This window comes from Pteropus vampyrus, unplaced genomic scaffold, assembly GCF_000151845.1.
Source record: "Pteropus vampyrus isolate Shadow unplaced genomic scaffold, Pvam_2.0 Scaffold151, whole genome shotgun sequence".
Lineage (NCBI taxonomy): Eukaryota > Metazoa > Chordata > Mammalia > Chiroptera > Pteropodidae > Pteropus > Pteropus vampyrus.
This window is the reverse complement of record NW_011888932.1, coordinates 1,295,048-1,318,789: the sequence shown is the minus strand read 5'-3', so window position 1 is coordinate 1,318,789 and position 23,742 is coordinate 1,295,048. Positions and strand designations below refer to the sequence as shown.

Below are 23,742 nucleotides of genomic sequence, written 5' to 3'. Positions count from 1 at the left end.
AGTCTTGATTTTTTTTCAATCATTTAAAAATATAAAGGCCATTCTTTTGATCTATACAAAGCCAGGCAGTAGACTAGATTTGGCATGTGGGCTATAGTTTGCCAACCTCTGCTTTATAGCATAGCTATTGTTATATATGTGTCTTATTTATATTTCTACTAAATTACATATTTTTGAGAGTAATTATTTTTTGTGTTCACCTTTAAAACCACCACAAAAGTAATATAATGCTTAGCCTAAAGGTGGGCAATTCACTTGTCGATGAATAACTGGTAGATTTTTAATTTTTTATAACAGTCTTCACACAATGTGATTTGAGGAAAGAAATAAACTAAAACACTCAATACCAGTAAAGATATTAATAAAGAAGGTAGTAATTTCTAAAAAATATCTCAGTTTGTGGCTAAGTCTTTATTTTTGTTGCTCTCAGCATTAGTAGAATTTAAATGACAGTACCGTCTAACATTGCTAGTAAATTCAACTTTCTCATAATTCAGTGGTGACTAGTGAGATCAGTAATATGATGTATAGCATCTTTTATTCACCAAATTTGTCAAATTCTCAGATAGCCAGCATTAACTATCTTCTCTGTGGATATTAAAAGCCTCATTTCACTTAACATTTCTGTGACCAAATCTACATCCATTAGCATTTTCGAGGCTTATTTGAGATGGAAGAAAATTTGACCAATTAGCATCAGAGAAAAAAACTCTAATAGGTGGGACAGCCTTCACTTTAAAGGTAGTTGGAGCCATATGGTTTGAATGCATTTTCATTGACTATAACTCTGAGAGATACTAGTTGAATATGGAAGGTTGGGATGCTAAGGTCCTAGCCCTTTTAAGTTTATAGTATAAATAGCAGCCATATTTTCCTATGAAAATATTCTTGGGGCCATTCTCAATGAATATCGAGATGAAAATGCCATTAGTTTGATCAAATATGATATCTGTTATATTCTTATAAGTGGTTGGGAGTACTTCTAAACTGTGGGGCAGGTGTAATTTGTGGGTATTCCCTGATATTTTTCTTTTCTTTGAGCCGGTAGTCAACACACTAGTTCATGTTTTGGTAACATTATTTATCTCTTTAGCAAGGGGATAATTGATGTAAGACATTTCATAAAGATCCCAACTTTATACTAAGTTGTCTAAAGATACCTTTTTTTCTTTTTTACAAAAGGATAATTCAAATTAAGCTGTAGTCCTATAACAGTAAAATGCTTTTCTCTGGTATGGTTTTAAAGTTTACTCTTACAAAAATTCATATTATTTTTTTCTATGTAATGTGTATTAGAATTGGTTTATAAATATAGAAAGCATTGCCCTAGTCTCTTCTTTTATACAGTTTCCAATCTAATGAAGACCTCAGCATCAAGGTGGTGATTATTAATGCATTTTCAAATAGCAGGCTTACTCAGCCCATTAATAAAAATGGGATGAGAAATTTCAGAAACAGTGGCAGCTCCCTCGTCTGGAAGTAGGAGTTAGTTACTTAGGGTTTGGGAATAAAGAAAATATTTAGGCCAGAAGAAAAATTAAGCATGAATCCTGAAATTAATTAAAAATCACTCAAATATACAAATGCAGTAATTATTTATTTTGAACAATTTACTGACTATTGATCTGTTTTTTGTTTTGTTTTGTTTCTTTCGTAAGGTCTCCTGATTTTCATGAAGAAATCAAAGTTAAACTCCCTGCTACTTTAACTGACCATCATCACTTGCTTTTTACTTTTTATCATGTTAGTTGTCAACAAAAGCAAAATACCCCTCTTGAAACTCCTGTGGGATATACAGTAAGTATGTTTTTATTAAATATTTAGCTCTTTGATCTTAAAAATAATTACAACATTTAAGATATAGTTGGTATAATAGTTTTTATCTGATTCCCCACATTGGTTAGGAAGAGTCAAGAAAACGCCTATTAATGTATTGATTAACTGGCACGTATAAACACTTAGGTGTTTTTCCTGATTATTGTGTGTTTACCCAACAGTACAGTATAAATATAATAATTTGAAGGGTTCTTCAGAAGAGATAGTTTGAATGTAAATTGATTAAAAGAGACCCTTGGCAATTAAATACATATATTATTGCTTTAATTAAAGGCAATTAAACCTTTGAGTATTTTTTGAAGATCTTTATGATCGAATTGCAAAGGTAAACCTAAGGTGAAGGACATCATAAGGTGCTATCACATTTTTGTCAGAAAAATCATGCCTTACCCAAAAGAGAAAATTCAACCTTTGATTCATTTTCTGTCTTCTTGCAGTTTGTGACATCAGTTTGCTAAATGTAAGATATTAAATTTATGGTCATACTTTTTAACTTTGCTTTCAAAATTCACATCCTTATTTCCTTTGACACTATTACCCCACTTTAAAATTGATATACTTTGTGGCTACCAACTTTCTACCACCAACTTTCCCTTAGCTAATAAGGACCTCCTATAGATTTAAATATTGCATAGTTAGCTAGTCATAATAATGTTTTGGGGATCATCCTTAACAAAATATTGTAGGGGAAATTTCATAATTAGATAATTAAATCTCTTTGGTGTTTGGGGATGTGTGACAAATGTGCCTCATATCAAGTTTTTAAAATAAATTTTCCAAGTAATCATTTATGTAACAAACATATTTAAATGAATATTGTTTCCTTTTTATTTAAAAGTGGATACCAATGCTTCAGAATGGACGATTAAAGACTGGGCAGTTTTGTCTACCGGTCTCATTGGAAAAACCACCACAGGCTTACTCTGTTCTGTCTCCTGAGGTCGGTATCTCTCATGTTGATAGTCTCAAGACTGGATGAAATGGGTTTTTCATTACAAAGGTGTTTTTCTCAAACAAGACCTTGCTATTCTGTCTATAACCATGTAAATAATGAAGTAATATTAATTTGTCCTAGAATTAAAATTACTCTCTAGAATACTTAGAAGCTTTTATATTATTTCTAAAAATATAAGTTTATTTAAAATCAAAGGAGTACATGAAATATAAACTCAAAGGAAAGACAAATTTGGAGAAGTTTTATATTATAACATGAGAATCTTCTTTATATAAATATTTCTTTTAGCAGAAAACATTTCACTAAAAGGGTGGAGGGAGAATAGATATAAATTAATTTTTTAGAATCTTTTTTTGTAATTGACGATCATATATGTGAAAGTAAAGTAGCTATAAACATGCAGTACAAGAGACATTAGCAGCTTTGATGATGACATGTGACTTGAAAAAAACAAAAATATTGGAAAAATCTTAATCAAGAATCAGTAGCCACTGTTTAAAAACCAAAGTGCCTTTTGAGAGAACTGTTACATAATCTCCAGTCTCTTAAGGCTTTGACCATAACCGTTTGCAAATGTTAATCCAAAATATGTATTGTGAATGTTGTACTGGTGACATTTATTTTCAGATTAGAACTCAATATTCACAAATAAAGTTTTATTTTTATTTTTATTTTTAAAAAGCAACGTAAGGTAACGCTACTGCTCTGACCTCTTTTCTCACCATTCTCTGTCACTCATTCTGCCTTAGCCACATAGCACAGCATCTTTGCTGTTCCTCAGACATGAAAAGCACATTCTCATCTCAGGCCCTTTATACTTATGTTATGTAAAATATACATAATATGGAATTTTCCATTTTAAAATGTACAGTTATGTGACGTTAAGTATATTCATGTTGTTTTGAAAACTAGCCTTTTAAAACTACTTTATATATGTGCCTAAAAATTACATTATTTACTTATTTTATGATTCTAACAAAATGTTATTATCCTATATATAACCTTCTGGGACTTGTATTTTTCATTCAGCATCATATTACCAAGATGTAGTATTTATTTTTATGATCAAAATGAAATATTCACCTGCCCTTTTATTGTCCTTAAAATATAATCCTAATTTTTCTCCATGACCTACAAATCTCTGACTGATCTGTGGTCCTCCACCTCTCCAACATCATCTTCTATCATAACTGCACGCCTTCTCTCTGTACTTACAGCTTCTTTCAAACTTTTTCCTGCCTTTAGGCCTTTGAATTTTCTCTTTCCTCTTCCTGACCTTCACATGGCTGGATTCTTTTCATTATCTGAATTGTACTTCCTCAGAGACATCTTTTCTTTATAAGTTTTCAACCCTTCCTTCCTCCACACTGCCAATATACTCTATCATTTTTAATCCAATTTTATTTACTTAATACTTACTACTACCTGAAATTATTTTTTTATTTGTTTTTATTTGTCCCTGCTAGATGGTTGGGTAAATTTCCTGAAAACAGATCTTATGTTTACTATGAAACCCCAGTATCTAGAAAACTCTGTACACTTCAGTAAATATTTGTATGAATTAAACAGAAAAATTACAGAGTTACTGATATTAGTGGGGGAAAAAAAAAAAAAAACCATGGAAATGACCTGCATAGCAACCAAGAGTTTAATGTTTAATGAAATTTTTGTACGTCCATATAATGGTGCAGTAGCTAAGAGGACTGATATAGATTTAAATATCCCAATAAAGTATTTATGGTAAAAACATAAAAATAAGCAATGTAGTAGCAACCAAACTCAGTAAGTATATATTAATAATTGCATAGGAAATAGTTTAGAGAACATACACCAAATTTAGCAAAGTTAGCTGTTGAAGGGATGTGAGACTGTGAAAGTTTTTGCTGTTTTTTAAACCTCATATACTTTGGAAGGAAGCATAGCATAATTTGCATGATTTCACTATTGGTTTCACTACTTATAGTTGGGTGACCTTGGGTAAGTTTCTTAATCTCTCTGCTATGGGTGAATTGTGTCACCCCAAAATTCATTCGTTGAACTTGTAACCCTCAAACGTGATAGTATTTGCATATTTGGCCTTTGTGAAGTAATTAGGTTTAGATGAGGTTGTGAGGGTGAGGCCTTGTGATAGAATTAATTATAAGAAGAGAAACCAGAGCTTGTTCTGTCTCTTGTGAGGACACAGTGAGAAGTGAGAAGATACCCATCTGCTAGCTAGGGAGGTTCTCACCAGACACTGACGATGTTGGTATCTTGAATATGGACTTCCAGTCTCTACACTGTGAGAAAATAAATTTCTATTGTTTAAACCACCCAGCGCATGGTATTTTATAATAGCAGCCCAAGCTAAGACACTCTCTGTGCCTGAATTTTCTCATTTGTGAATTGAGAAGAATAATTTATGCTTATAATAAGGGGTTATGTTGATGAGTGCATGATACAATAGTATGCAGAGCATTTAGAATGGTGCCAAGCACATCAAAAATGTTAAAGTAGTGCTTGCCTCTGTTATCACATTGCTTGTTAGAATATTTTAAGACAGCTTGCTTGCTTTAGCAAGCATCAAAATCACCTGGACAGTTTGTTGTACCACAATTGTTGAACCTTACCCCCCGAGTTTCTGATGCAATAGATCTGGGTTGGGGCTTGATTATATACATTTCTAACAAGTGCTCAGAGGATGTTTATATTGCTGATTCTCAGATCAAACTTTGAGAATCACTATTTTTAAAGAAATATATGTTCATATTTTACTCATGTATTTTATTTTTTTATAACTGAAAACAGTGTTTTGGGTTGAAAGAGCTAGTACTGTTTTTTCTTTTGAGTAATTTCAGTTCACCAGCTTTTTTTCCCCAAAAATGTTTCCAAACCTATATTATCTGCCTCAGTAGAGATACTACATTTCTTACCTATTTATATTGAATTTTGTAACAGAAGACTGACTTCATTTGGTTTTCTTTTACACATAAAAATACGAAACAATGGAAAAGAAATTTATATTTTATTTATTTTTTTGCTGAGACTTTCTATTTTTTGTCATTTGTTTCACAGATATTCACAACTGCTTATTGAAATTATTTTTTATGATGGCTGCTTTAAAAGTCTGTCAAATCTGTCCAGTCTGTGTTATCTTAGTATTGGTATCAGTTGTCTTTTTCTCATTTGAGATTTTCCTGGTTCTTGGTATGATGCATGATTCTTTATTATATCCTGAACATTTCAAGTATTATTGATTCTAAATCTTATTTAAGTCTTGTATTTTAGCAGTGGGAGTGGGAGGAGGGGCTTTGGCCAGGTAGAAGTAAAAGTTCACATTCCTCACCCTGCAATGGGTTGGGGTACGGGCTTATTATTGGATGGAAGTGGGATTTCAGGCTCTCTGCTAGGCCTCTGCTGACAGGCCCTGGTTGTGAAGAGCGCAGGGCACCTTGGTACTGCTTTCCTCTTGGCCTCCACTGACACCACTGTTGGTGGGGGTACTTGTACCACTGGGCAGGGATCGACTCTCATCTCTGTCTTCTCTGATACCACCCAATGTGTGTGGGATGAGGTGGGGATCTGGCACCTTATTACAGCCAGCTGATGGTGGAAACCCAAGCTCCTCACTCAGCCTCTGGAGGTGGGGTGGGGCTGCAATTTGTTTCTTTGCGTTTGGCCAGAGTAGGGCAATTCTTGGCTCTGACTAAAGAGAGCAGGCTTTTCTTGGAGGTTTTTTTTTTGTCTGCTCCTTTTGGCATTTCTGTGTTGCCAGCTTCTCTAGCACCTAGTCCAGGATATGAGATAAAAATAAAACCCAAGGAACACTGCCTTATAGTTCCAGTCCTGAGGTCCCTATCTGCATTCTTCTATTCACCTTTAAGTCTTTGTTTATTTTGTATATCATGTTCAGGGTTTTTAAGCAGTGCTTAGCAGGAGGAATAGAAAGAAATAATGTGCTCTCTTTTAAAAATAAATTTATGTAATATAATTTTAATTAACTTTCATGTTTTATCTTTTAAACAGCAGACTTCCTTTGCTTGTGAATATTTTAAAGTCCAATTAAAACATAATAAGAGTGTTTAAAATAGAAAAAATAAAATATCAACTATTATATGATATTATAAATGTGAATTTATTGACATGAAAAGAGATTCACAATGTGAAAAACAGGTTTCAAAATATGTTTGATATCACCTATGTACGAGTGTGCATAAAAATACATTTGCATAGAGGAAGATTTGGAATGATATAAAGGAATATGTTGTTGGAAAGATAGAATTTTGAGTATATTTTCTGCTTTTTTTTCCTCTAGCCTTTTAATTCTCTTGTAGAGAACATACTGATTTTGTAATAAGAAAATGTTTTACATTTATTTAAAGTACATAAAATACATTTCACAATATTTTTTCTCATTGAAATATAATTTTTTTGTTTTCAGAATTCATAATCAAGCATCTGTGATCATTATATTTAATATCTTATAGGTTCCTCTACCTGGCATGAAATGGGTAGATAATCACAAAGGTGTTTTTAATGTTGAAGTTGTTGCTGTTTCATCTATCCATACGCAAGTGAGTTTTAATAATTTTATGATCAAATTTCACTTGAATGAATTGAACATATTGTTTAGTACTTAAATCCATTTTGCTATCTGCTGTAAGACTTAATGAGAGTTAAAAATGTATAGATTTATGGACGTGGTTCCATAGTGTAATGGTTAGCATGTCTGCTTTACATGCAGAAGGTCCTGGGTTCACACCCCAGTGGAGCCACAGTCTGTGGTCTACAGCCATGCCACCCTGAACAAGCCCAATGTATGATCTCATGAAGCTAAGCAGGGTCGGGCCTGGTTAGTACTTGGATGGGAGACCACTTATGAAGACCAGGTACTGTAGGCATAAATTAAAAAAAAAAAAAAAAAAAGTATAGATTTAGAAGTTAACTTTGTAAAGAAATCAATAAATGTCATTTAATGTCAACAAAAGCAAATATTTTGTTTTCCAGAATGTCACTGACTTCATTTAACAGTTAAGTAATTTTTTCTGTTAAATTTCTGGTACATAGCAAAATGCTTGAAGTTGAAAAAGCACCATCTATCTTATTTTATCTCTCCTGGATAGACATAGGTATTTCAAATGGAAAGAGTTCTTAGGGATTTACTCCTTATTCTTCACTGTATTTCTAGAATATGCTTGTAGCTCTTTGAAATTTACTGGATATATAGTTAGAACTCCATAGAATTATTTTTTACTTGTTTAAAACATACATATCAATTTAGAACAATATTAGAGTTATAAATGTGAAGCTGTTCAGCATTATTACCTTTGCTTAAAGTGTATTTTCATCATTAAAAAAGCAAAAGTCTTCCCAGAGTTTCTGCAGACTTTGCTCACATCCCATTGGTCAGAACTATAACACATGGTCACCTAGGTATAAAAGAGGCTGAGAAAGCAGGCGTGTATCCTGAGAGTGGGTACTTACTGCTTTGTATAAGACTGCTGTTCTGTTAGTGTATAGGAGGTTAAATAAGAGCAGTCAGGAGATGGAAACTGCCAGTAATTTGAACAGATAAGATTTGCATATAAATAATTATTAACTAGGTTAAAGGTGATTCACTACTAAATGGAGTAAAAGAGAATTCTATAATTGTAACAGAGATAGCAATTGCAGGATGTGATAAGGAGGGAAATTGGAAACCTAAAGAAGGATCCTGAAGGCTGAGAATCGGATCTCTGAGGAGAGGACGCCACTGCCACAGGAACACATTGCTTGCCACACTAGTACTGAAGAACTTGGTGGAGGGCACCTACTGCGAACTATGAGAGCCATCATTGCTGTGGCAAATGCTGCTACCCATGTCCCTCACCTCTGAGCCACCAGCATTCACATCTGTTAGCTGCCAGGAAAACAGCAGAAAGGTCCCTGCTAACTAACTACTCAGGCCTAGCAGGCTGCTTCCTGTACCATCGTTGTCAGAGCCTAACCACAAGCCACCTGACAAAGGAGAAATGTGGTTTGAAGAGTCTAGTCCCAGTACTACAAAATGTGGCAAAGGTGATGGGTTTGGATGGAGCTGAGAGGCAATAAATTAATAATGAGCACAGGTAGGTCACCAACAAACCTGCCATAGTAACTGAGCTCTAAAACAATAAGGCAGACTCACACTGGGAAAAAACCCTTAATTAGTATTAACAGACTTCTTGAGTCATCACTGGTATTTAAAGTGACTATTTTCCAATAATAAATGAAAATAGATGTAGTGTTTAATTGGAAATGATATTGTATATACTTATGTACTTTTATGTATAATCAATTAATATGAGATATTTTATTAGTTGTCCATAGTTTCGGGAATTTACACTTATAATTGTTTAGTGCTTTTGCTCTTTGTTTTAGGATCCTTATCTTGACAAGTTTTTTGCTTTGGTCAATGCTCTGGATGAGCACATGTTCCCAGTCCGAATTGGAGACATGCGAATCATGGAAAATAACTTAGAAAATGAATTGAAGAGCAGTATTTCAGCTTTGAATTCATCTCAGCTGGAACCAGTGGTCCGATTTCTTCATCTTCTCCTTGATAAATTGATACTTCTAGTTGTTAGACCTCCTGTCATTGCTGGCCAAATAGGTAATTTGCTTTTGTTTGGAGAATCATGAAGTTTATAATTTGGCATTCCTAACTTTTGCAGAACTAGAACCATGATTCCTATTTGCTGTCTATAAGGACTGTGTTTAATTTGGGAGGGGGGATTGTTATTTATTTGTTTTTAATGCCAGAAAATAACTTTATTTTGTTTTTTATAAAATGTGCTCAAATTATGGAAACACATTCTGCTCAAATTATGGAAACACATTCATTTATTCACTAAATATTTACTAAGCAGTTATTATGTACCCATACACTGATAGGCATTGTCCAAAGCATAGTTCTTGCTTTTAAAGCTCTCACAGACTCGTGAGGAAAACAAGCAGATAAATCAAGTTGCGTTTTACTTGCAATATAATGTACCCAGTCTGCATTTCACTCACCTGCTTCCTCTATTTAATGTAGCTCTTCTTTTCTTCATTAACTCAAAATTTCTATATTCTTTTTTTAGTTCTGTATTGTTCTAGAAGAAGTATTCCTGTTTCCCACCCTTTCCCAAGATTTCCTCCTCTACTTTTGCTAACAGCTTTTACTTAAATCCTGCAATGTAGTCGAGCTTATAAGAAAATTCAGCTCACTTGTTATAGAAATTTCATGTTAAGTGGGAAAGGAGTATTCGATGCCTTGGGACCCTTTTTTTTTTTTTTAAGGGGAGGCGTGTAAGTAAGGGTAATTTAAATATGAGTAGGAGTCTGACAGGTTAATAACTAGTCCAGGAAGATGAAACAGCATGTGCATTGTACATAGATGAACTTGGAAGTGTTGGGAGAATTATAAATAATTAGTTATAAATTGGAGGGTTGGTGTTTAGAGATGATAGGTGGTGAGGGAGATCAAGTAGGGTCTTCCATGACACTTCGGGGAACTGGACTATTATTCTGTAAGGATAATAGTCCCAGACCCTTTGAAGGGTCTGGTCTTAATTAGGGAAGTAATGTGACCCAGTTTGGCTTTTATAAAGATGACTGTGATGCATGGAAATGGGTTGAAAGTGGGAAAATCTGGAGGTACGGAGACAAATTAGGAATCTTGTAGAATTTTATGTAAAAACTGTGAGGTCCTGATAAAAGATAGATGACAGTGGGATGGAGAAGAGAGGGTGGGTTAAGAGATATTAAAGAAATATTGTAGAATACCAGTACAGGAGTCATAGGAGGTTTTAAGAAAAAAAGTTAACATTATTAATTGTTATAGATTGTGTAAGTAAAATAATATCGATAGTAACAAACATTTGCGTAGGACTTATACGTACCAGGAATAGTGCTACGTGCTTTATTCATATTAATGTATGGAATCCTCACAACTCTGTATGGGTATCATTGGCACCACCATTTCATGAATGAGTAAAGTGATGAACATAATGCTTTGAAAATTTGCCTAAGAATTCGAGCCCAAGAAATTACTCTAGAGTCCCACTCTTATCTATTATACTTGTATCCACTGATGAAATTAACAAGAATAGTTTTAGTGTAATAGTGAAAGTAGAAACTAGATTACAGAGAATTAAGTAGTAAACAGTAGATGATGAAAGGAATACAAAAAGCATTTACTACTCTTTAAAGATATTTAGTTAGAAGAGGAGGCAGGGTCCATTAGGGTATAAGAATATAGAGATTTGAGCATGTTTATATCCTTTGAGAAACTGGAGTGGTGTGGGGGAGAAAATTTAAGATGTAAGAGTGTGAGATAGTTTAATTCATGAAGCAAGCCTGTAGGACAAAAGTGAAGGTGGATAGATCATTCTTATAAAGGAGAGGAGCACTGATTCCTTTGGACAAGAAATAAAAATCCCTTCAGATTCTGCTAAATTTGTAGTAAGAACTTGAGGACTTTCCTGTTATATACTTTTTTTTTTTTTTCTGAGCAATAAAAAGCAAGATTGCTGAGAAGGGAGTAGGTGGACTTGAATTTTGAAGAGGAATCTGATGGTTTGGAATAGCTACTTCTATGAGGAAAAGGAAAATGAATTAACCAGAAATACAAGTAGGATTGCTAAACCCCACTTAAGTTTCTCTGACTCTAGTCTCTTTCTCTTCTAGTTCAATATATGTAGATTAATCTTCCTAAATGACCACTTTATCTGACTATTCTACTTTTACAAAAACTTAATTGGTCCCATTATCTGTTCATAATTTCCTGTCTTGATGAAATAAATCATAGATTGAGACTATATTGCTCACAGTGGCTGTTTGGTTTATCCACTTATTCAGTGTACTGCCAGAATTTTCCAGTTTGTGCAAAATTCTTGTTATATACTGACTTGAATGTCTGGGTAGATATTGCTTAATCTGACATTTAAAATGCTGTACAGTTTTACCTAAACCTGATTTTCTAGCCTTTTTTCCTTCTAATCCTTTTACAGATTCACTTATTTCAATCAAGTTGTTTGCTCACTATTTTCTTAAGTTGATATTTTAAACAATCTACTTTTGCTGTTAACATTTTTGATTTTTTAAAGCAAAAGTAACGTGCTCATTGTATGCTATGTAGCGTTTTAGCAAAATTGTTAAAATGAGAAGTTACTTCTCAACGGTGATACACAAGATAGATTTCTTTTTTCTTATGTGCTTTGTATTATTGTTTTACAAAATAATGAGTACCTGTTGGATGGTGTTTTGTTTTTTGACTAAGCTAACCCATACAATTTTCATGTTAAATTAGTAAAATGAGTTTTTTCTCATTGTTTAGGAAAGTATTTTTGATTCAGGTAATACAGGATATCGTTAAAATTAATATCAAATATCTTTATGCACTTATTGTGTATGACTATACTTAATGCATATAAAGATGATAATAACTTGATTCTTTTGGAATTTAGAATCTAAAAAAGTTAATGCAAAAATATTTTCCTCATTCTTAAAAGTTAATCTAGGTCAAGCATCTTTTGAAGCCATGGCATCAATTACAAATCGGCTTCACAAAAACTTGGAAGGAAATGACCAGCATGGCAGGAACAGCCTTCTTGCATCATATATCTATTATGTTTTTCGTCTACCGAATACTCACCCTAATTCACCATCACCAGGTATTTTTTTCTTTTTACTATGAAACTGTCTTGCATAGATTATTTATTCATGGCAAGATTGGAATAATCTTATAGTCCGTAGTATGATGCAATCATTCAACAGCAACATTTATTGAATGACTGCCAAGTGCTATGGACTATGCTAGGTGCTGGAGTTAAATTAGTAGTTAAAAAGCATTCACTGAATGGGGAGTACAGCATAGGGAATGTGGTGAACTACATGGTAATGGCTATGTATAGTGGCAGGTGGGTACTAGAGTAAGTGGAGAAATCACTGTAAATTCCATAAATGTCTAACCATTGTGCTGTATACCTGAAACTAATATAAAATTAAATTTTAAAAATAATATGCTTAAAAGCATCATTACAGGTTACATTTACATTATAGGTTACATTTTAAAGCATTATTATACAGCTTCCTTTAATTTGCATTAGAGGGATTTTGGTTGAAGTAATTCTTGGAAATGAACCTTGAAAATAACTTATTCTGTCTCTGGAAGCATTTTATCCTTCCGTGTTAAGATAAATAGAATGCTGTATTTGTCATTTGGAGTGCTATTGGACATTAAAGAAGAAATATAATGTCTCAGTCATTTCCTGATAACCCTGTGAAACCTACAATAATATAAAAGATTATTCTCTAGAAAAGTCTAATCTCTTCATGGTCAATAAAATAATATAGCCTTTCTGAATATAAGAGCTCAAAGTAGTTATAGTGGAGTTGGTGGTGTGGTGAGGGCACATAGGAGATGTCTTAGTTTGAATAACTCTTTAGTTAAAAAAAAAAAAATAACTCTAGTTATTCGGTTAGTCATGTCGCGCATACCTTTCAACTATTCACTTACTTGTATGATAACTCTATTTGTATGAGTTATCATCACTAGTGATAATGGTGAATGCCCTTTTTTGCATCTATTGGCAACATTAACATTAATATTGGTGACAATAATTATGATATTCATTGTGGAAACTAGGCATAATAGTAATAGTGATAACTCATTTTATTTTATTTTTTTAATTTTTATTGCCGTCCCTCACTCCTTTGGCAACCATCAACTTGTTCTCTGTAACTATGCATCTGTTTCTATTTTGTTGTTTATTCATTTGTATTATTATTTTTTTAGATTACACATATAACTGAAATCATATGGTGTTTGTCGTTCTCTGTGTGATTTATTTCACTTAATACCCTCTAGGTTCATCCATGTTGTTGCAAATGGCAAAATTTCATTCTCTTTTATGGCCCAGTAATAATCCACTGTGTGTGTGTGTGTGTGTGTGTGTGTGTGTGTGTGTGTGTGTGTGTATCACATCTTTATTCATTTTTCTTTCCGTGAACACCAAATATTTTTGTTTTCTTTGGATAAATACCCAGAAGTCAAATCGCTTAATTGTATGGCAGCTCTATTTTTAATTTTTTGAGGAATCTCCATACTGTTTTGCATAGTGGCTGCATTAATTTACAATCTTACCAACAGTGTACAAGAGTTCTCTTTTTTCCATATCCTTGCCAGCACTTGTTATCTGTTGACTTATTGATGATAGCCATTCTGACATTCTGACAAGTGTGAGGTTATATCTCCTTGTGGTTTCATTTGCATTTCCTTGATGATTATTGATGTTGATCATTTTTTCATATGTCTGTTGGCTAGGTGTATGTCCTCTTTGGAGAAATGTCTATTCATGTCCTCTGCTCATTTTTTCCCCCCTTTTTAACCCACGCTCCCCGGCCTCCCACTTCCACCCCTGACCTACAGATGTTGCTGTCTCCCCTTAAGAACTGGATCTCTGAAGGTGGGGTGTCTCCTCCCACTCGCTCACAGCGTGCACCCGAGGCCTTGCACCCCCGGCACGCTCAGGGGGCCTGGTGCACCTGGAGCCTGGTGCATCCAGGGGGTCCAGTGCACCCGGGGCCCAGCGCACCTGAGGCCTGGCACCCCCTGCACACTCGGGGGGCCTGGTGCACCTGGATCCTGGTGCACCCGGGGCCTGGCGAACCCAGGACCTTCTGCATGTAAAGCAAACGTGCTAACCATTACACTGTGGAGCCACTTCCTCTGCTCATTTTTTAATCAGATTGTGGTTTTGGTGTTAAGTTGTATAAATTTTTTACATATTTTGGGTATTAACCCCTTATCAGATGTATCATTTGTGAATGTCTTTTCCCATTCGGTAGGTTGTCTTTTCGTTTTTTTTGCCGTCCCTCACTCCTTTGGCAACCATTTGTTGATGGTTCCCTTTACTGTGCAAAATCTTTTTAGTTTGATGTAGTCCCTTTTATTTTTTCTTTTGTTGCCCTTGTTGAGGAGACATATCCAAAAAGATATTGATAAGGCCATTATCAAAAAGTTTACTGCCTGTGTTTTTTTTCTAAGAGTTTTATGGTTGCAGGTCTTACATTTAAGTCTTTAATCTATTTTGAGTTTATTTTTGTATATGATATAAAAAAGAAGTCCTATTTTATTTTTTTCCATGTATCTGTTCAGTTTTCCCACTACTACTTATTGAGGAGACTGCCTTTACCCCATTGTGTATCCTTGTCTCCTTGTCATAGATTAATTGGTTGTATAAGTGAGGATTTATTTTTGGACTCTCCATTCTATTCTTTTGATCTCTGTGTCTGTTGTTATGCCAGTACCATGCTGTTTTCACTGTTGCAGCTTTGTAGTACAGTTTGAAATCAGGGAACATGACACCTACCACTATGTTCTTTCTCAAGATTTCTTTGGCTACATATGGGTCTTTTGTGGTTCCTTATAAATTTTAGGATTAGTTCTAATTCTGAGAATACCATTAGTATTTTAATATGGATTGCATGAATCTGTATATTGCTTTAGGTAGTAAGGACATTTTAACAATAGTAATCTTTCTATTCCAATAATAGTAATCTGACTCCAAGTTTTAGTTTATTTCTTAGTTGCAAAAAGAGAATTGGCTCATATCCTACTTTCTAATTTTCTATCTTGATTTTTAAAATTATAGTACTTGAGTCTCTGAGTGTATAACTGATTGTGGACTATATATAATGGTTCTCCATTTACTTTTTTTATTCAGTACAGTATTAGAATTCCACAGATTTTTGCAAAACCTCTTTTTTTACACTCTGACCTGAAAGACTATATAAATTAATTAGTTGGCAGGTGTGTATCATTTGCAACTATGACAGAAAGAGCTCCTTAAAAGAGTAAAAGGGAGATAAACTATGGAAATAATTGCTGGCTATTTTTATGTTCGTAGAACATGGTTGAATGATGATGTCAAGCTTGATTTTAGGCAAAAAGGGATTTTTCATTTTTTTATGTAACCTGGGCTCTACGAGAATTATCTCTAGGTTTCTCGTCTGTATATTTATTATAAGGGTGCCATTTTGTTATAGTTCATATTGTCACTGATGAAGATAGAGAAAGAAAGTATAGTCTCCTTTATGAAATATTGACAGTAAATTGGCTCTCCCTTTAGTGACTGTATCAACGGGCAGAGCAAGAGGGGTGGGAAAAAGGAAAAGACATCAGCTGGAGCATTTTGGGTCCCAGATACTAGGTACACCCATATCTAAATTTAAGGTAATATGTGTGAGTGTGTTTCTTATTACTTTTGTTTTTTATTGTACATATAATTGATAATAGAAACTTGAAGAGCTGATGATTTTATTTATAATTCATATGGTTTTGTTAACTGGTGTAAAATAGAATATCTTTGTGTAGCTATCATTGAGTATGGAATGTTTTTCTTTTACAGTCTTCATTTAGAAACAAAAGCAATTCATGATCTTTATGGAATTTTGTAAAGTGGCAGAGATTTTTTCAGATGTTTTTCTGACTAATTTTCTTTGTTTAATTATATGCTATTTTATACACAACTCTAGGTCCTGGGGGTTTGGGCGGATCAGTGCATTATGCCACAATGGCAAGATCTGCTGTAAGACCTGCAAGCCTTAATTTAAATCGTTCTCGGAGCCTTAGTAATAGTAATCCAGATATATCTGGAACTCCCACATCACCAGATGATGAAGTACGGTCCATCATCGGCAGTAAGGTAAACTGAAGATATGTGTCTATAAATTGGGTTTTCATTTATGAACAAATGAAAAAGTTTTTAATTATTTTAACTTATTCTTAATTTTAAAATGTATTTGAGTTAATAATAAGCAAGAAATTGTACATTACTAGTCTATCAGTAAATTTATTCTTAGTTTAAAAATGTGTTTGAGTTAATAATAAGCAAGAAATTATACATTTCTGCCAGTAAACACTAAGCATTTCATGTTTCTATTAAATAGGTTTGCTATTAGAAACTGGTTTGTGCACTTTGCTCAAAAATCTTCCAAATTCTAAAATTTATTCATGATGACCAGTCACATATTACTCACTTTTGTCTTTCTGATTCTTCATCATGCAAGAAATGGCTAGATTTATTTTCTATAGAATTAAGATACCTATGTGACTGCTGTGTAGAAAAGACATATCATTAATTCAAAATATAAGTCCCCCTTCTTCAAAAAATATCAAGAACCATGAATGATAAGCCTTATTGATAATAGAGCTACATTTCCTATGGAAAATTCTATGTAAAGTGCACGAGGATAAAAAAATATGATTTATTTAATGATGGTTAATGACTATCACAGACATCAAGGGAGACACCAGCTAGTATAAGATCTAGCTACATTTGATTTAAAGCATTCATCTTTATTACCCAAAGAAATATTCTTATGGAACAAATAGTTATTATGTAGAGTACAAAAATAACCCAGATTTAAACAATCCATCCGGACATAAGAACAGTAAGACTGAGGCCAAGAAATCACATCATGTTGTATTTTGACCATACCATTTTAAATGTATTTTTTGCTATTGTAAAAGAGGAAGATATTGTTATGGAGTCATAGCCAACTTTTCTTTGGCATTTTAGTCCAATAATAAGGATATGAGGAAAAGTTGCTAAACATGTTCTAGGATCTGTGTTTAACCCTTGGCCTAAACTATAATAGATTTTTTTTTTTTTAAGATCTGGTTGTTTTTTTTTGTTAGGTGAAATACTTGAACATTGATCAAAAACATCAGAACTACTCACATCTATTCATATAGTTATAAAAATTTTACATTCAGAAGCTTCTAATGAACTTTAAAGCAACTTTTTAAAGTTAATTTCTCACAGATAAAAAATACATTTTTAAACTTACCCACATATATTTCCATGCTTAGGAGAAGAACTCAAGTTTTTTATACTTGTCTTTATTTTTTTATCATATCATTGTTATAGAGGTAGTACTTAGTATTATTTATATACTGTAAAATACAGTTTTTCAGTAGAATGAACCTGATTTATGAATTATAAGAAATTTTCTTATTAAAGAGCTATAGATACCATTTTCTTGAAGGTCCTGCGTTTTAAACATCTCAATTTATATAAGATTTGCATTATGCCTGAGTTAGCATGATTCTAGACTTTTTTTTTTTTTATGATGTATTTGATAAATTAGAACATCAAGATTTAGAACAAATGTCTACAGATATTGGAATTATTTGCCTTTTTCAGGTAGTTTATAAAATAGGACATAATGACATAAACTTACTTTTGATGATATATGATATAATGATATATATCAACTTCTGAGAATGCCATCATTAAGATGAGAATTTGTTCTAAGACAACACAGCCATGTATGAGTCAGGTTTTATTTAAATGGCTTTTATATTTTCTCTCTGTTGCAAAATTTTTGCTAGCTACCTTTATCTTGGACCATCATTTAGTCATAACCTCTAATAATAGTAGTATATAATTTTATTTCATTGAAAAATTAAAAGGAATGTTGAAGTTTATTTATAGCTCCTCTTTATTCTGATTTTATTGGCCTAGAAATTTAATTAACTCTTCTTTAATGATTTTTTCCTTTCACCTTGCCTCAGCCATGGTCATAACCTAGATCTTGTCATTACCGATAACTTTAACCTTCATAACCTCTGTTTCATACATTTCATTCTCTAAACATTAGCTCCTATTTTTTCTTTAGTACCCCAACTCCAACAATTTCTCTACTTCTCTGCAACTTCTAATCACTTGATCCTATGACCTTTATACTGTGCCTTACCTTCTTAATGTTTTTTCTTCCAATTTAGCCAATTTAAGTTCTAGTCTGTTGTTATAATTATCCCCACTGTAATCAAATTGCAATTCACTTATCCCTCTCTCACTTCATTTTACTTGCTTAACCAAACCTCAAACCATATTTGAACCCAATTCACTGCCTGTGCCATGTTAGCACCTGTGCCCTTGAACATGACTGGAGAAATACCATGAGCCTGGTGTCATTTGAAATTAAAGAGACCATAAACCTCAGAGAACCCCTAATGTTGTCAAGTAATTATACTGCGCGCGTGCGCTCTCTCTCTCTCTCTCTCTCTCTCTCTCTCTCTTCTGTATTCCATCTACTTTCCCAATCTCTCAGAAAAAGGTTTCATGCAGCCTTTTGTTACTTCAAACCTCCTAACATCTCCCCATCAGTCCTTCTTACTTTATCTCCTACTTCATTGAGAAAATCAAAGCCATCAGAAGAAAATTTTGGGTAGACTTTTATCCTTGTAGCATCTACCTACCTACTACCATCTCCTGTTACCTAATACTTAATACCCTGCTATAGTTGGACTATCCATTTCCCTAAATCACACCCTCCATTTGTATACAACCTCCCATCCCCTCTCACTTACTCAAGATCCTCACTCTAGCCGTTCTTTCATCTCTCTCCCACATCATCTGTTTCTCCTTGTCTGCTAAATCATCCCATACACATACACGTATGCTATTATTACTCTATTTAAAAAAATCTTGTTTAGTATTTCTGCCGTCAGCTTCTTTGTCATTTCTCTGGTACTTTTTGTAATAAAATTCTTCAAAGGAGATTTTTATACTTGCTATGCTCAGTTCTTTTGCTCCCATTCTCTTTAGCCTACTTCAGTCAGATATTTCTCCCATCTTCCACCCAAACTGCCCTTGTTGATGTCACCGGTGCTCTCCATGTTACTAAATCCAATGGTCAATTCTTGACACACGGCTCTACCTTCTAGCAGCTTTTATCACAGTTACATTCTCATTCCTTCTTAGTTTATTGTGTTTATCTGGCTCATTCTTCCTTGATTTGTTCTATTTACCTGGCTTCCAAGAGAGTACTACACTCTCTTGGTTTTCTGCTTTACTAGTTACACCTTTTCGGTCTCCTTTGTGGATTCTTCTTTTTCCGATCTTCTTATCTGGAAGTACCCCCCAGGCCTCTGTCCTTATTTCTCTTCCCTTCCTATCTCTTCCCCTTTTCTTCTCTTCTTTCTACACTCACTTGGTGATCTTATCAAGTCCCATACTTTTAAATTCCATTATGTGTTAATGACTCCCAAAATTATATTTTCAGTACAGATATCTCTCTGGAATTCTCAGCTGCCTTTTCTAAATCATTTTGTTTGATTTTCATATATGTTAAAGGTAGAGCCACTTCTTATCACCTCTCCTACTATATATACTATGTTTTTTTCCTATACTGCATACCTGTGATAAGTTTAATTTATAACATAGGCAAAGTAAGAGATGAACAACAACAACTTAATAAAATAGAATAGTTATACCTGTATACTGTAATAAAAGTTATGTGATTGTGGTCTCTTTCTTTTGGAAAATATACTGTACTCACCGTTGTGATGATGTGAGATGATACAGTGCCTATGTGATAAGATGAAGTGAGGTAAATGACGTAGGCATTGTGAGCTACTATCAGGGTGATTTGAACACAAACACTGTGATACCTCGATAGCTCATCTGAAGACCAAGACAGCTACTTACTATGTAACTAACGGGCAGAGAGCATATATAATGTGAATACACTGAACAAAGGGTTGATTCATGTCCGACCTGCAAAGAATGGGACAGTACAAGATTTCATCAGAATGGCACTCAGAATGACACAATTTTAAACTTATGCATTGTTTATTTCTGAAATTTTCCATTTAATATTTCCATTTAATATTTAATATTGTGTCCGACCTGCAAAGAATGGGACAGTATAAGATTTCATCAGAATGGCACTCAGAATGACACAATTTTAAACTTATGCATTGTTTATTTCTGAAATTTTCCATTTAATATTTTTGGGCCACAGTTGACTTTGGGTAACAAACTGGGGAAAGCAAAACCACGAATAAAAGGGAGACTACAGTAATGTCCAGCATTAAACTTCATTCTTTAATATAAAATGCAGAACTCCTAAAATTCAAGAATACTTATATCAACAGGCTTTTATTCCTCTAGAGCTAAAACAACATTTGTGAGACTTTCTTCATAATTATTTTCTAAAACTGGTCTATTCTTTCATTGTCCCAGCAGTAGTCTTTTAACATTCAGATATGTAAATGGTTACATAAGGTTTGAATTTTATTGCTTTTGGTCAAATGCCAATGCAATTGTACTTTGATAGTTTCTTTCTAATGTATCTTCTGTTTTTTTAATTTTCAAACACTGAGAGCTTACTATGTGCTAGGAGTCATGCTAAGGATTTCTGGGTATAAAGCCAAATCTTTATATTATAACTTGAATGTTAATGTCAAGTCAAATGCAATTCAGGCCTTGCTCAAGGAGGGAGCCTACCTACAGCTAAGGCACAAAATAATATTACAGGGATTTGGCAAAAACAAAAATACTTTCATATACCTATGTGCATATTTGGTTAATCTGTTCTATGTTAGAGATCAGTAAGCATAAAGTTATCCTATTAGTAAATATCATTGATGAATTTGCTTAACTAAGGCCTGTTTAATTCTTAGCTTTATAACACCTAATTTATGGAAATTATTTGCCTTACAAAATAATTCACCACAGATTTTTCCTTAATTAAATGTAATTGCTTGGTGTAATTATAACTGTATAGAGCCTTAGTATTGTGGACATGATATATAATTGCACAAAGAGATTTATTGTTTATTCTCACATGAGTGATTAACATTTACCTTAGTTTTAAAGGAGATTATTAAGCGAGGAGTAAAAAGTGAATTTAAGAATTTGGCAAAGTTATTGTTCTTATTTCTCAGAAATCAGATGCTTGTGTTTTGTTATTTTTGTGACATTAGTAGTATTTATAAAAATTGAAAATGTCAGGAACTTTATATTTATACAGTGGAGACATAATTTGGGAGACTGGTGAAAAATTTTGTTTTAAACATTGTGTGCTGGTTTGCTTTTATTTGAGATAATATAATGGGGTTCTAGGTAGGCAAGTATTTTAAATAAATTCAATTACATAATTTTACTAGTATTTGAATGTTGTCTAATTTACTTTGCTATGAAGCATTTTTTAAAAACCTGTATGGAAAATTTTGTAAAACTATTTTTTGAGAATTTGCTATATTTGAGGTATCGTACTTAGTAATTTACTTGCATTATTTAATCTGATGTTTTCAATATGAGGGAGTCACTATCATTATTCCTATTTTATAGCTGAGAAACTGAAAAAGTAGGTAATTTTCCTTAAATTTTATAGTTAATAAGAAGTAGAACCTGGATTTGAACTTTAACTCTCATCTTACCTATTGAGTGTCAAATGTATGGGTGATTATTATATCATCATTTCAATCTGTTTGTATTTTGGGGGAAAAATAGGTAAAAGAAAGAAAAAAAAAGAAGGGGAAATAACCTAAGACCTTGAGAGTTGGCAGGTTGTCTAAACCCCTCCCCTGCTTCCTCTCCCCTGCTTCCTCTTTTTTCCTGTTTCCCCTTCCCTTTCCCTCCTCCCCTTAGCAAAATACTCTGATTTAATTGTTGAGCGTAAGGGCCCTGCACATTTGGGTGGTTAAGCTTCCCAGATGATACTGTCTATCCAGAGTTGATAAACATTGTTAACTACTCTTTCTTTTCTTTTACCTATCCTTCTTTTGGTGCTTTCTGGTTTGGGTCCATACTGACACCCTCATCTTTTTAGTCAGCTTCTCTTGGGTTGTCTTAGTAAATGTTATTCCAATAATCCTCTAGAAATTTCTTGTAACTTGTTCTAGTTCTATTAGCAGCTTCCCAGGGCCCAGCTCACATTGCTGAATCATGATTTCTGAGGGCCCAGAATCTGAATTTTATAAAGCTATAATGATCATTTAGGTTTAAGAAATTGAAGTTAAGCCCCGGTTCCCTTCACCTGGGATAATAATAACCTCTCTTTTAGAGACAGATAGACAGACATAATTCACTCTGTTCATACACATTAGTAGCATATTGAATTAACTTTAAATTAATGATAATGATGATGAAGATATAATTCCTATGAATAGCTCCAGCATAGTGTTTTCCCTTATACTGTTAATATAAAATAGTGGCCAATTAGGTTTAATTACAGTAAGCACAGTAAAACTAAGCACAACCCCAAACTCGCCACCATTTTTAGGATGGAGCAAATATCAGGTATCTTTTTTTTCTTAATTTTTTACTTAATTTTTCCTAACAGTCCCTATAAGAAAGTGAAAGAAGAGACAAGGTCAGATAGAATTATGGAGTATCACTGCACAGAAGTTTTCAGTTGATGACAGATGGAATGAAGTTAAAGTCTTTTAGAGAAGAATGGAATAGTTTCTACTTCCATTTCTTTCTTTTAAACCCTAGTTATATTCAAAGGAAATTATGTGTTGCTAACTTGTACCATCTTTTAGAGGATTTGGGAGAATGATGCCGTGAGAACTTTAGTTGTTGGTACTTCAAGGTGATCCCTTTACATAAAAAGAAATTACCTTTAAATACTATACTTAATGTTCTTGGTGATTTTTAAAACTTATATAATAAGGTAATTTTGGTGAACTAATACTCTATAGGTGCCTAAAATTTTTGGTTGCTTTAACAGTACTAATTTAAAAAAAAAAAAGTTGTTTGCATTGGAAAGTCTGGATTTCTTTAAGAGTAATTTATAGCATGCCACATGTAATATTTCTTTCCTTTCCAACTGCTTTCTATTATATGCTTAGGGTTTAGATCGCTCCAATTCCTGGGTTAACACTGGTGGTCCAAAAGCTGCCCCATGGGGATCCAACCCCAGTCCAAGTGCAGAATCAACACAGGTGGTGTTTATATTAGAGGTTTCTTTATTGGCTGCTGATGTGTCCCTTTAGTACATTACTTTTTAGTATATACTATGATTTCAGTGGCTTGCTTTTTTAATCATTAAAAAGTGTGTATTTTTGTTTACTTAGCACATTGTCCAACTACTATGCATGAATACCACCAATTGCACCAGTATTGCTCTGCTTTCCTATTTCCTGTCTTTTCTCCTTCCCTCCGTATACA

General features: G+C 33.5%; 1 protein-coding gene across 10 annotated transcripts in view; it reads left to right on the top strand.

Moving 5' to 3' along the window:
• DOCK7 (dedicator of cytokinesis 7) overlaps window positions 1-23,742 on the top strand; it is a 173,644-nt gene that overhangs the window by 86,332 nt on the left and 63,570 nt on the right. For 5 of the 10 annotated variants that reach the window (XM_023536213.1, XM_023536214.1, XM_011369542.2 and 2 more), the window contains exons 17-23: window positions 1,659-1,797; window positions 2,675-2,776; window positions 7,258-7,344; window positions 9,170-9,401; window positions 12,283-12,444; window positions 16,310-16,479; window positions 23,424-23,516. In XM_023536213.1, coding sequence (XP_023391981.1) covers window positions 1,659-1,797; window positions 2,675-2,776; window positions 7,258-7,344; window positions 9,170-9,401; window positions 12,283-12,444; window positions 16,310-16,479; window positions 23,424-23,516 — 985 coding nt within the window. The remainder of the gene's footprint in view (window positions 1-1,658; window positions 1,798-2,674; window positions 2,777-7,257; window positions 7,345-9,169; window positions 9,402-12,282; window positions 12,445-16,309; window positions 16,480-23,423; window positions 23,517-23,742) is intronic. The other 5 variants (XM_023536215.1, XM_023536216.1, XM_011369544.2 and 2 more) reach the window with 1 other exon arrangement.